Source organism: Arachis hypogaea, chromosome 16 (genome assembly GCF_003086295.3).
Source record: "Arachis hypogaea cultivar Tifrunner chromosome 16, arahy.Tifrunner.gnm2.J5K5, whole genome shotgun sequence".
NCBI lineage: Eukaryota > Viridiplantae > Streptophyta > Magnoliopsida > Fabales > Fabaceae > Arachis > Arachis hypogaea.
Genome location: NC_092051.1, coordinates 136544988 through 136559166, shown reverse-complemented (window position 1 = coordinate 136559166; position 14179 = coordinate 136544988). Strand labels below are relative to the sequence as shown.

General features: G+C 38.0%; 1 protein-coding gene across 1 annotated transcript; it reads right to left on the bottom strand.

Annotated features, from left to right (window-relative positions):
* Positions 1–10547: 10547 nt before the first annotated feature.
* Positions 10548–13908, bottom strand: LOC112755182 (protein SIEVE ELEMENT OCCLUSION B). The gene is made up of 7 exons (XM_025803107.3): positions 13367–13908; positions 13125–13229; positions 12542–12990; positions 12357–12466; positions 12128–12270; positions 11516–12025; positions 10548–11438 (listed from the first exon to the last, which is right to left on the bottom strand). Exons 1-7 carry the CDS (start codon positions 13577–13579, stop codon positions 10761–10763), a joined length of 2208 nt encoding a protein of 735 aa, XP_025658892.1. The 5' UTR covers positions 13580–13908; the 3' UTR covers positions 10548–10760.
* Between the last annotated feature and the right edge of the window lie 271 nt (positions 13909–14179).

Genomic DNA, 14179 nt, shown 5'->3' with positions numbered 1-14179 from the left:
GTGAGGAGATTGTAAAGTGATAAAATGAGTAATTTAATTAATTACTATTGAATTTGTAAATTTTATTATATGAGTTTTATTATTTTAATTTGAGAGTGATAATATATTTAATTTTTTTATTTTACCAACTTCACTTCAGCAGAATTTGTTCGAGAAGAATGAATTGTATTTTATTTGTGCTGCTATTGCAATGAAAATATCTAAAATATAGTTGGTGAAAGCTTTATAATCTTTAATGAAGTAGCTTTTCTAAAGATTTTAAATTTTAGATAATAGTCAATGCAGTTTGCACATGTCAATTTAATTTTGAGTAATACTAGAGGGTTATTAGGGTTAATTACTTTTTTCGTCCCTAAGGTCTGGAGCGAAAATCAAATTCGTCTCCAACCTTTTTTTGTTATTAAAATCATTCTCAACGCTCAAAAACGTTTTAAAATCATCCTTCCTTCCATTAAACAAAATTTTCGAACACATTTGCCCTTTTCATTGTTACTGGTAGTTGAAGCATTTAATGACTAAAAAAAAATTGTTTTTTCTATAACTGGTTAGAGAGGGTGGGATTAAATCAAAATCTCACCCCCAACCAACGTAATCGAGCGGCTGCTAGGGTTCGCGAAGCTGGGTGGAGCCATGGTTGCCGAGAGCTCACGGTCATCTGCGCAGAAGATGGAGCTTCTCTGTGGACATGGTGAGAGACCGTGCTAAGAATTTCGGGAACGAAGAACAACCATGGGCGAGGATTTCAAGGCTGTGTCTGCTATGAGGTTCGTTTTTTAAATTTTTGTTCGTGATTGATGGCAATGTTTTCTTTTTTCTGGGTACTGACTCTGGTGGGATGCTGTAGATTAAAGAAGAGTGTGAGTTCTTCCGATGGACAGACCCAGAAGCAGAGAGTGAAGATCCGCAGGTTGCAAGGATGAAGAGGAAAGTTGCAGCCCTGAAAGTAAAAGTGAGGGACATTGAGTGGAAGTTCAAGGTTGCTGCAGTGTTGGGCACGGTTGGATGGGTTGGTTTAGTTTTGTTCTGGTTGAATCAGAAGCAGGGGCTACCTTGTGTAATGCCACTGAAATATGCCTGTTGGATCTCTTTTTACCTCTAGTTGCAGATTGCATAGCAGGTTGTGATGAGTACCTCTGAATCTGTCTCCTCCTAGACAAGTGGGACTGGCTGCTGTCCTCAACTTTATTTGGTCCTCTCTTCCTCTTCTTGACTGGTCTGTGGCTAGGCTTTCGATAGGGAGGTGGCATCACATCATCAAAGTTCGTCTTCTCCTACAAATCTGGGCCATTTATAGGGTTGATCACCAAATCATAGCATTTGACATAGACAGGCTTCTTGTAGCAATCATCCCCCTTCTTGTTTGCATTGCATATGTTGTTACAGTGTCTTTGAATTCCTCTCTTGAAGCATATATAGTTCCAACCTCCCATTTATAACTTGTCATGTCTTTAATATCTTTGTGAATCAGATACCGAGTAGCTTCATCGTTATCATTATCCTGTCTGTCCTCCTTATCTGAACCACCACCAACTTCATAATCCAAATCCACTTCATCACTATTGAAGCCTTCCTCATCACTGAAATCACCGTTCACAACTCCTTTGCCTTTATCAACCCGATCACTATCCGTAGCACCTCTAAGTTCCTCAAACCCACTCTCATCATCGTACTCCTCTTCACTATCTGTAAACTGAATATCATCTGCACTGTCAATCTCAAGATCAGACGGAATAAACTCCGTATCATCGCTATCATCGTCACTGTTCGATTCAACCCGTGCATTTTCAGCCTCTACATCCGGGTACAATTTATCTCCTTCATTAACCTGTTCCGCATTGTCCCTTTCCACCTGTTGACCCTGTTCACTCTCAAAAACCACCAATTGTTTCCTAGTATTTTTTCTGTTTGGCCCTGTTCACCCTATCCTCCGATATCAATATACCCTACTTCAGGAAAACCTTCAACATCCTCAACCTTATACACCACAAAAAGCTCAACATGACTCCTTAACTCCATTATTCTACACATCTCAAGTGCATCTCTGTCACCCGCAAATAACTTTAGATCCTTCTCTAACCACTCAGAACTTGGATCCTTATACCACAAAGCTGAAATGTTTTTCTTTGTGTGCCCAAACTGTCTCACCTCAGCATATGCCTCAAATACAGACCAGCAATCACTCTCAACATCTTCGATCAATGTCTTTTCTCCCCCTATATACTTCAATGTTCCATTGTCATATCCAAATCGCCCCCATGGTAGACACTCAGGTTAAAGGTTCCCATCCCTTAAAACAAAAAAAAAAAACAAAAAACCATAAATCAAACCCTACCAGTTTTTGAAAACTACCGAAACCAATGGTGCATACATACCTGATTCGAGATGACTACAGCGGAACGACCTCCTCCCACACTCTTGCCAATGCAATCCAAATGCAATAACGTTACTCCTTAGGTGACGACGAACCTCTGTTAGGGTATCATTGAAGGTGAAAGATCAGTTTCTAAGTGTACAACGTAAATCAGACACTGAAGCCCTTTTGCGGGAAGAAAACGAAGCGTTAAAGGCTTCAGGGGCAAAGGTGTCCGAAAATTTTGTTTAATGGAGGGAATGATGATTTTAAAGCATTTTTTAGCATTGGGAATGATTTTAATAACAAAAAAGGTCGGGGACGAATTTGATTTTTGCCCCAGACCTTAAGGACGAAAAAAGTACTTAACCCTAAAATTTATTATTTTTAGTTATCAGTTACTTATTAATGTTTAAAACAATAGGATAAAATATGTTGTTAGATTATTGGAATAAATATACTAGACTAAAAAAATTAAGTTAATAACTAAAAATAATAAATTTTGATGGTTCTCTAATATTTTTCTTTAATCTTTGAAAGATTGAGTGTCTCAAATTGATTCTTGAATAAAAAATTAGATGGATTTTTTATTAATTAAATGATGATATATAATATAATTATTTTGTAACATATTATTATGGAAAGATTAATTTGACTTATGATGGTTTTCAGTGGCTAAGAGAAGGGGGGGTTGAATCTTAGCCCCCTTTTTTTGCTCAGTAACACTTGCTGGTCCTTAGGAGACTCTCGTCCCTAGCCACGAGACTTTTCTTTTTGTCTCGTCACTTGGCACGAGACTTTTATTTTTGTCTCGTCACTTGACACGAGATATTTTCGGTTTTAGCTCCTGTGCAGTAGAAACAGAAATAGAGTAGAGATGAGAGAAAATTGCACCCTGATATATCCTGGTTCAGCTGCTAAGTGCAGTGCAGCCTACATCCAGTCTCCATCACAACCATGATGGAATTTCACTATAATCTTCTTGATTACAATCTGTAAAGTGCTAACCCAACTTACAAGGGGATTCCCACAGAATCATGAAACACAACATAGATGAACAAAGGAACTCTAAGGACATCTATGGCTTTTTCTTTTGATTTTGCACTCTTTGCCTTTTTCCGCTCTATGGCTTTTTTATACAAACCTCACTGTTTGCCTTTTTCCATGAGACTTAAGACATGACAAAATTAAATAGAAAAATACTAAACAAAATACATTGAAGGAGAAGAGAAAACTGTTAGCTCAGGTAGCTCTGAGAACACTGTGCCTTGCACTCTCAAACTTTCTCCTTGCTCCAAATAGTGGCTGTTCTCTCTTTTTATAGAAGAGGGAAGCCTCCACTTTTGAAGCCAAAAACCAAGCCAACTTCTTCTTCTCCAAGTAACAAAACCGGTTCGGCCAGAGAGAGAGAAGAGATAATCCATGCAAAACCCAACATGCAATTATCTCTAGTCCTTCCTTGGTCATCACTCTTCATCAATCCGAGCGCTCCATCCTTGGCTTGCTCTCCAAGATGGATTTCTGGCCCTTGATGCTTCATGATGATGATGGCTTCTTCTGCTCCACTTTTGCTTCCTCTCTCATGTAGCCACCCTAGCTACCTTCTGTGATGAGTGAACCCAAAAGCAGTGACAAGCCATCTCCTCCAAGATCTTCTCTTTGCTGGCCGAATCTCCTTCAACCATTTTTGGTATGGAGAAGCCAAGATCTCATCACAGAATCTTACTACAAGTGATAAGAATCTCAGCCACTACATTTTTTATGTTTTCTTGCCATCATTGTGATGGTCTTTTGGCGTGCCTTTTCTTCTTTTCAATAGCTCAATGTAGCTTCCATGGTTTGCTGGGTATTGTCCGAAAAGAGAAGAAAGAAAGAATGAATGAAAGAGAAGAAACAAATGAAAGAGAAGTAATTAAATGAAGTTAAACAATTAAGTAGAAAAAGTTGCTTTTACTTCCCTTGCTTGAGTGGCGTGCTGCACAAAGTAAATCAATCATGTCACTCATAATCTCTCTCATAGTTCTCATGCAATTAATGAAAATTGAGTGAATTTGAAATCCATCATGTGACAAGCTTTGAGATCCGTTAGAAGACATAAGGCAAATGATAATATTTGCTTTCCTGATGAATTATTTTCGGATCAAGCATGAGAAACAATTTTGGGCTTGGAGCATTGAAAATCATTCTAGCCCAAGTAACATAACAATCAATTCAGCCTTATAACATAAGAAACATTAATCAAGGCTGAGTGTAATTTTGATTTGGGCTTGCACCAGAATTCTTTTTATTTTCGGCCCAATTAAACAAAATATGGTTTCAGCCACTATGATCACAATAATTTGGCATCAAGGCTGAATGAGAATTATTCCAATGGGCTTGCTTAAATATTATTTTGTTCGGCCGATAAAGAATTCTGCACAGCAAAAATTATTATAATTAACATAATTTAATCACAAATAATTTAATAATTTTGCTGTTAATAATGTTTGATTATCATCAATTTAAATTAGAGTTTTCCAAACTCATCAACTTATTTTTATATTTTATTTTATTTTTTAGGTATTAATTTCATAATTTGAGATATTTAATATTTTAAAAGCTAAATTAATGAACTTGTGATCTTTTAGACATTATTTTGACTATTAGCCCTTTTAAATTTCTATTTTACGTTGCATGAGTTTTTAATTTCTAACACCAGAGAGGCGAAGAAATTTTAAACAGACCGCACCATAATCAGAACAAATACAGTAACATGAAAAAGTTTGTACCTGTAAAAAAAAGCATGAAGATAAATTATATCTCATGTTATTATTCAGGTATACTTAAGTGAAAAAGACCCCACCTACCCTAACAGAGATGGATTTATTAATAATTTAATATAGCTGTGTGGGGCTGTGGGCAATTGTCTCCATTAAAATTTTGTAAAAATATTAGAAAGTACATATATATAGTTGTATACTAGTATATATATGCCCATATTATGAAATTTACAGCATCCATGCCTATAACTAACACTAAAACACATGGTAATAGTATTATCTCTACAAATACATGCTACACTCCTACAAGCGTGACCCATAAAGCTTTTCACATGCATATTACACATTCCACGTGTTGGATTTTTGGGTTCCCTTCCTATGTGGAGAAAAAGTTCAAATACTAGTATCCAAATTCATGAATAGTTGAAGTGGCTGAGGTGAGTTAGGGTTGAAAGAGAGAGAGGTCATTTTGAAAGGAGAACACCAAATACTAGAGAGAAAAGAAGAGAGAAAGTTATTTTCGCACATACACAAAGCTGTCTCTGTAAATTGGTCGCTGCAGATTCGTTAACCGTTGGATCGAGCTCAAATTTGAACAGTGTGTTCTACATATCTGGTTCTTTGATTTCACCATTCAGATCTTTGATTCAATGTCTAGCTGGAGATATTTGGCCACACACAGTAGCTCTGTTTTTGTGGTATTTTCATCTTCTTGTTCTTGTTTTGTAAGTTTTGAAGCTTGGGTTGTTTGGCATTTTGTATGCACGTTTTGTGCAGCAATTTGTGACTCTCTTGTACCCTATTTTTCATCATAGTGAAGCAATATCCTGGCCTTGGTAACTCGTGGTTTTTACTTCTCTCATTGAGGAGGTTTTTCACATTAAAAATCTTGGTGTGTTAGCTTGTTTCTAATTTCTGGTTTATATGATTTTCCGCTGCTATTGGGTATTATTGTGCTGGTGTTAATACTTGTTGTGAGTGGATATTGTTGCTCCTCTAATTCTTGCAAGTAGAAAATTGTGTGTTTTATTCTTATTAATTGGTATCAGAGCTCAGTTTTGGGTATTTGGTTATAACTTGCTTGAAAGATGGAAGCAAATAATTCTACTAGGATGATAAGTTTGAATGGCACTAATTACTATCTATGGAAAGGCAAAATGAAAGATTTTTTGTTTGTCAAAAATCTACATTTACCCGTATTTTCTACACAAAAACCAGAATCTAAAACAGATGAAGAATGGGAGTTTGAACACCAACAAGTTTGTGGTTTTATTAGGCAATGGGTGGATAATAATGTTTACAATCACATTGCTAATGAGACTCGTGCTAGGGCTTTGTGGAATCAAATTGAATCCTTGTATGCTTCCAAGTCTGGCAATAATAAATTGTACTTGTTGAATATGTTGATGAATTTGAGTTACAAGGATGGGTCACAAGTATTAGATCACTTGAATGCATTTCAAGGGGTTCTGGATTAGTTGTCAAGCATGGGAATCAAGTTTGAAGATGAGATTCAAGGATTGTGGTTGCTAAATACTCTACCAGATTCTTGAGAGACATTTCGTATCTCTCTTACTAATTCTGCTCCGAATGGTAAAGTGAGCATGCAACTTGTTAAAGGTGGCATTTTAAATGAAGAGATGAGAAGGAGGACACAGAATTCTTCGTCACACTCTGAAATGTTAGTCACTGCAACCAGGAGAAGAAATCAGAATAGAGTTCAAAAGGATAGAGGTAAAAGCAGGAGCAAATCCAAGGGAAGATACAAGAATGTTGAGTGTCACTACTGTCACAAAATGGGTCACGTTAAAAAATATTGCTATCTTTGGAAAAAGGAAAACAAAGATAAGCAAGAAAAGAAGGATGATAGTGGTAATGATCGTGTATTTTCTATTTCAGATGATCTTCTTACTGTTGATATTGCTGATTATGAGTACAAGGTCAATCTTGTTTCTGATGATGAGTTCAGCTGGGTAATTGATAGTGGCGCCTCAATACATGTTACACCGAAGAAGGAGTTCTTCACTTCTTATACTCCAGGTAATTTTGGAGTGCTTAAGATGGGTAATGATGGCTTGGCCAAGGTTATTGGTGTAGGAGATGTTTGTCTTGAGACTAATATGGGAATGAAGCTGCTACTCAAAGATGTTAGATACGCTCCAGATGTTCGCTTGAATTTGGTTTCAGTTAAAAGGCTTGATAATGAAGGCTTTGTAAACACTTTCGGCTTTGGACAATGGAAGCTTACTAAAGGTAACTTAGTGGTGGCTCGGGAAAAAGGTACTTCAAGTTTTTATGTGATGCATGTCATGATTGCAAAAGGTAGTGTGAATGAGATTGAAAGTAAAGAAGTTTGTAGCTTGTGGCACAGACGCCTTGGTCATATTAGTGAAAAAGGACTTAATTATTTAGCTCGAAAAGATGCTCTTTCAAGTTTGAAGAATGCAGAGTTGGAGAAACGTTCTCATTGCATGCTGGCAAACAAAGAAGATTATCCTTCAAGAAGCATCAACCTTCAAAAAAATCAGACTTCTTGAAATTGGTGCACTCCGATATTTGTGGTCCTTTGAAGGTACGGTCTTTTAGCAGAGCTATTTACTTTATTACTTTATTGATGATTATTCAAGAAACCTTTGGACTTATGCTTTGAAAACAAAGAATCAAGCTTTGGAAAAGTTCAAACAATTCCAAGTTTCGGTTGAGAGGCAAACAGGTAAAAAGCTTAAATGTATTCGCACTGATAATGGTGGTGAGTATTGTGGACCATTTGATGTGTATTGCAAGCAGCAAGGCATTAGGCATGAAAAGACACCTCCTAAAACACCTCAGTTGAATGGTTTGGCAGAAAGGATGAATAGAACGTTGATTGAAAGAGTTAGGTGTATGCTTACTGAAGCTAAGCTACCTAAAGTCTTTTGGGGTGAAGTGCTACTTACAGCGGCTCATATGATTAATCTGAGTCCTACAATTGCTTTGGAAAATGATGTTCCGAATCATGTTTGGTCGGCAAAGATGTCTCGTATGGTCACTTGAGAGTCTTTGGATGCAAAGCATTTGTTCATGTTCCAAAGGACGAGAGGTCCAAGTTGGATGTGAAGACAAGGCAGTGCATTTTTATTGGATATAGTCAAGATGAGTTTGGTTACAAGCTTTATGATCTAGTTGAAAAGAAGCTTGTAAGAAGCCGTGATGTAGAGTTTATTGAAGACCAGACCATTGAGGACATTGATAAGGCAAAGAAGAGTCAATCACAAGAGAGCAGTGACGTGACTGATGTAGATCCAATTCAACCTTCTTCTTTGTCAGAACTAGCAGAGAATCAAGATCAGGAGCATATGCAGCAAAATGAGCCTTTGGTTCTTGATGACCAGGAGATGGGAGATCCAATTGATGGTCCAGTTGATGATGATGCTGATAATCAACCTGAGCTACCTGAAGATCCACCAGGTTTCTATCCTAGGAGGTCTACTAGAGAGCGACGACCTTCAACGAGGTATCCTTCTAGTGAGTATGTAAGTATGTAACATTTACTGATGGATATGTGACCTTGACTGATGGGGGAGAACCTGAATGTTATGCGGAAGCTATGGAAGGTGACGACAATAAGAAATGGTTTGATGCAATGTAGGATGAAATGAAAATCTTGTATGATAATCAAACATTTGAGCTTGTGAAGTTGCCAAAAGAAAAGAAAGCTTTGCAAAACAGATGTGTTTATAGGTTGAAGCATGAAGAAAATTCTCAGTGTCCAAGGTACAAGGTTAGATTGGTAGTTAAGGGCTACAGGCATAAAAAGGGAGTTGACTATAATGAAATCTTTTCACCGGTTGTGAGAAGATCTTCTATTAAGACTGTTTTGAGTTTGGCTGCAAGTCTTGATTTAGAAATAGAGCAGATGGATGTGAAAACTGCTTTCCTTCATGGTGATCTTAAAGATGAAATTTACATGGAACAACCTGAAGGCTTCATGGTAAACGGCAAAGAGGATCATGTTTGCAAACTGAAGAAGAGCTTGTATGGCTTGAAGCAAGCTCCAAGACAATGGTACAAAAAGTTCGAGTCTGTTATGACAGAACAAGGCTACAAGAAGACTACTTCTGATCATTGTGTATTTGTTAAACATTTTGTTAGTAATGATTTTATTATCCTTTTGATATATGTTGATGACATGCTTATTGTTGGTCAGAATGCTTCTAGGATTGATATGTTGAAGAAGCAACTTGCAATGTCATTTGCAATGAAGGACCTTGGGCCGGCAAAGGAGATTCTTAGTATAAGAATCGAGCGTGATAGAAAGGAGAAGAAACTTTGGTTGTCACAGGAGAAATACATAGAGGCCGAGTTTATTGCCATTATCGAAGCGTGCAATGAGATGTTTTGGATGAAGAAATTCTTGAAAGAACTCGGGTTTAATCAAGGGAGGTATGTGTTGTTTTGTGATAGTCAAAGTGCTATACATCTTGGTAAAAACTCTACTTTTCATTCTCGATCCAAACATATTGATGTGAGGTATCATTGGATACGTGATGTTTTGGATGCTGAGTTGTTAAAACTTAAAAAGGTTCATACTGATGAGAATGGTTTTGATATGATGACCAAGGCATTACTAAGATGGAAGTTTGAAGTTTGTTGCTTAATCGTCGGATTGGCGGTTACCTCCATATAGTCGTGAGGAGGAGATTTGTTGGGTTTTTGGGCTCCCTTCCTATGTGGAGAAAAAATCCAAATGCTAGTATCCAAGCCCATGAATAGTTGAAGTGGCTGAGGTGAGTTAGGGTTGAGAGGGAGAGGTCATTTTGAAAAGAGAACACCAAACACTAGAGAGAAAAGAAGAGAGAAAGTTATTTTCGAACATACACAAAGCTGTCTCTATAAATTAGTAGTTGCAGATTCGTTAACCGTTGGATCAAGCTCAAATTTGGACAGTGTGTTTTATACATTTGGTTCTTTGATTTCACCGTTAGGATCTTTGATTCAATGTCTGTAGCTGGAGATATTTGGCCACGCACAGTAGCTCTGTTTTTGTGGTATTTTCATCTTCTTGTTCTTGTTTTGTAAGCTTTGAAGCTTGGGTTGTTTGGCTTGTTGTAAGCACGTTTTGTGCAGTAATTTGTGACTCTCTTGTACCCTATTTTTCATCATAGTGAAGCTATATCCTGGTCTTGGTGACTCGTGGTTTTTACTTCTCTCATTGAGGTTTTCCACGTTAAAAATATTGGTGTGTTAGCTTGTTTCTAATTTCTAGTTTATGTGATTTTTCCGCTGCTATTGGGTATTATTGTGCTGGTGTTAATACTTGTTGTCAGTGGATATTGTTGCTCCTCTAATTCTTGCAAGTAGGAAATTGTGTGTTTTATTCCTATTATCATGAGAAAATGAATGAATAATGTAGTGTAAAAATGAATTCTGATGTGAAGAAGAGAAAAAAAAATGAAGAATTAACTGAAATGAAATTTTATTGAATAGTACAAAATACTTAGTGGGTTTAAGGTCTCATGTTGATACCAATGGCATAGCAAGAGGCAAGTTGTAACACAATGACATAATAAAATTGTAGGCTTATCTCCCTGTATAGGTATAGCTAGGGAAATCTTATTACATCAACAAAAGTGAAACACAAAAGGAATAATATAGCGAAATTTGAATGAATCTCAAATGGTAGGAGGGGCTAGAGCACTGACAAGAAACGCCTCGTCGACAGTTTCATCATGGCAGCACTGGAAAGTGGTGAGCATGTGCATGTAGCGGCGGCACTCAGGGCAGCGGAGCTTCTCCGGGATCCTCCCCATTGCGTGGGAGAATTCAAACCTACAACAAGGGTTATCGACTGCATGGAGCTTCCCATAGTGATCGCGAAAACCTGGCTCAAAGCCATCCCTCTCAGCATGCACCCTCCAAATGTCCTCATACTCCATCAGAGTCTGCAATCCTGTGTTGGCATGTCCATTGACTATGATGCGAGATCCTCTTGCGAGAACAATCCAGCCGCCCATCTTGTCATAGCTGAGAAGCCTCTTCACTTCCTGCATCACCAGGTCAGAGTCGTCGTCCGCTTGCTTCAGCTGGATCTTGGAGAACAGCATGCTCTCCAGGCGAGTCCAGAAGAACCATATCATGCTGTGTTCTTGCCAGCTATGACTTGGCAGCTTCTCACGACTTATGGTGTCTAGAACTTTCTGCACTTGATCGCTTTTGTTGCTCTTCCCCACATATACCATCTCTAAGTTTATTTGTGATGCCACCGCAACCCTGCGAGCTTCCCTCACGAATTTTCTAACCCAATCAGGGTCATTCCCTCCATATAAGAAGATGAATTTATCATCCTTGATCTGTCCAAATATCAAAATTAATCATGATTATAAAAAACCAACAAGTCAAGAAAGGCTTTTAATTATGTTATGCTCACCCAGTTCAATATTTCAGAGTCAATGCCATCCACAAGCAGTTCAAGTCTCCAGGTCTCTTCCTTCCACAGAGCTTCTTCTCTAGCGCTTGTGAATGGAAATGCAGCACTTCCCCAAATCCACATCATGTGAATAGCATTAGGACAAGCAACCCTCCCTTGAGGATCAAGAACCACAAGAATTGGCTTATTCTTGTACTTCCATTCCCTCTGGATGAACCAGATCACCGGCTTGCTTATCACCGAAGGATGATAAACAGAGAACCATGGCATGGTTAATTGCAGCTCCTCAAACTGCCTTTGCTTTCTCTGTGTTGATTCACCTTCATTCAGGTCCAGAATTGGGATCCATACAAGCTCATATCTATTTTCATATCTATTATCAAGCCTTGATGATGTGTGTGCCCTTGATTCATTATAGATTTGTTCAAGGATCAGAAGCTCATCATGGGAGAACTCCAACCCTGAAATCAGAAGTAACACATTCTTCCTTCTCAGTGGTTCCAGGCTAACCTGTTTGGTTTCAATTAAATTACACCAATATTAGCTTCACCAACTTGTCAAAATACTAGTGCATCATCATATATGCAATTACAATGTTGGAAAAAATGTAACCCTTTTCTTGGTTGCACCATCATATAGAGGTAGAGTATCGTCCTTCGCAGAAATCAAAGCCTTGAGAACCTTCATGTTGTCAATGTGGGGTGTCGTGAATAATTCGCGCAACATTTCATAAGCTTCAGAGTCCATTCTTTTCTCTGCATTCAATGTTAAACTTAAAATTAGCAGTCATGATCCAAAGAATTTCACTAAATGTATCCAATTGAAACTAAATTAATTAGACCAATCTGTCTGTAGCAGCTATCCAGATTCTTCCTTAGATGTTCAAGTATGTTCTTAAGCTTGTGAGCCAATGTAGATAGCTCCCATGACTCGGTAGTTGATTGCATGAACCTGGAACAATGTTTACTTAAAATGATGAAACAAATACAAAATAAAAGAAATGGAGAAGTGAAAGGGAAAACATACTCAAATCCAAGTGTAGTTAGGCTTGTAATCTGAGTTGCGCAGGCGACGATACCCCTGACGCTCCAATAGGTGGCAATGGGGATATGGTTAGAGGCAATGTTGTATGCTGTTGTGTCTTGAGCAATGTAGTGTCTTGGCAGACCATTGAACTCAATGACACACCTTGCCACCTCCAATATGACCTTAACTAGTTCATTCAGGGCTTCGAACCGGGGTCGCAGCATGCTTACATGCTCCATGATGTTTGGAACTTGCTTCAGAATGGCCATGGATCTTGCAAGCTGGTTTGTTAAATGCATGTGTGCAAGAAGCCAGAATTCACCATATGTCAGAGCAAAAGCAGCCAGAGAGAGCACCAACTTCACATCCCACTCATATGTTTGAAGCATATCAAATATTGCAAGTGCTGTAGAGTGTGCATCTACACCCGCAAGAGACTTGTACGAAATCTGAAATTTTATTGTACGTTTCATATTGTTAAAATAATGATATATCCTAAAAATTTCAAGCAATGTTATCAAGTCTCAAATTTAATACAAGATCATTGTTTTTGTATAGATTGTCTAGGTTATTCTTGAATCACCTCACAAGCAATTCGATCAATCTTGAAAGAAAGTGCCTCCAGCATGTTGGTGTAGCCAGGGTGATGGGTCACATCTTCGACCTGGTCAACATGCGCAAGCGCACCCTGAAAGAAAGCAGAGTCACTTAGAAGATACATAAACAAGAAAAAACAATAGAATTGCATGTTTGCAGATGCAACATTTTCTTGGCAATTTCATAAGCAACTAAGGTTTCAAACTATTATTAGAATTAGTATCATACCGAGGAAACACCTTCAGTGCTCAAGGTGGCACGTCTAAGAATATCCTCAACAATATGGAGAAGTGGCTTGGCATCATATTCTAGACCATCAGGTTTATGCTCAGCCACTATTTTCTTCACCAGAATGCTGTCATCAGACAATGCCGTCGCCGGCATGGGCCTTTCGCCTCTCAGCTGTTGTTTCATAGCAGCCAATTTGCCAATGTTATCCATCTTGTGCTATAGAAAAACAAAGACGCTAGATAGGAGGCAGAGAACAAAATACAAGGCTTGTGGTTTTAGCTGCCATGTTGATAGGCCAATATATAATACCCAGAAAGGAATAAAGCAAACATGAATCCACTTCTTTTCTTTCACCATAGTTTAAGGTGTTGGAACGTTAAGAAGAAGAAAGACTTTAGCTTCTTCACTCTTGTGTCCTTACGCTTCACTCACTTTAGTACGTACCAAGTTAATGACATATGCAGTGCAATACTACACTTTAGTAGCATACAGTAGCTTTTACAAATGGACCAATGGTCTCAAAGGACAATATCTACAGCTATGGGAAAACCAATGGCTAAATCCCGTGGTGTTACTTGAGATTTACGGTATGCACCAATTTGGTTTTAAGGTTCCAATTGTACTATTATCATAGTTGAGATTAAGCTCCGGATACTAATAGTCTCTTTTTTTTAATAATGACTCAGCAACTAGAGTGATGAGCTGAAAGTTTGACACTACCTTGTTTTACTGAACAATAGCAGAATGATGTCATTTGTTTTGATTGGACGATAAAAGCAAATGACTAGTTTTGTCATTGTCCAATATGAC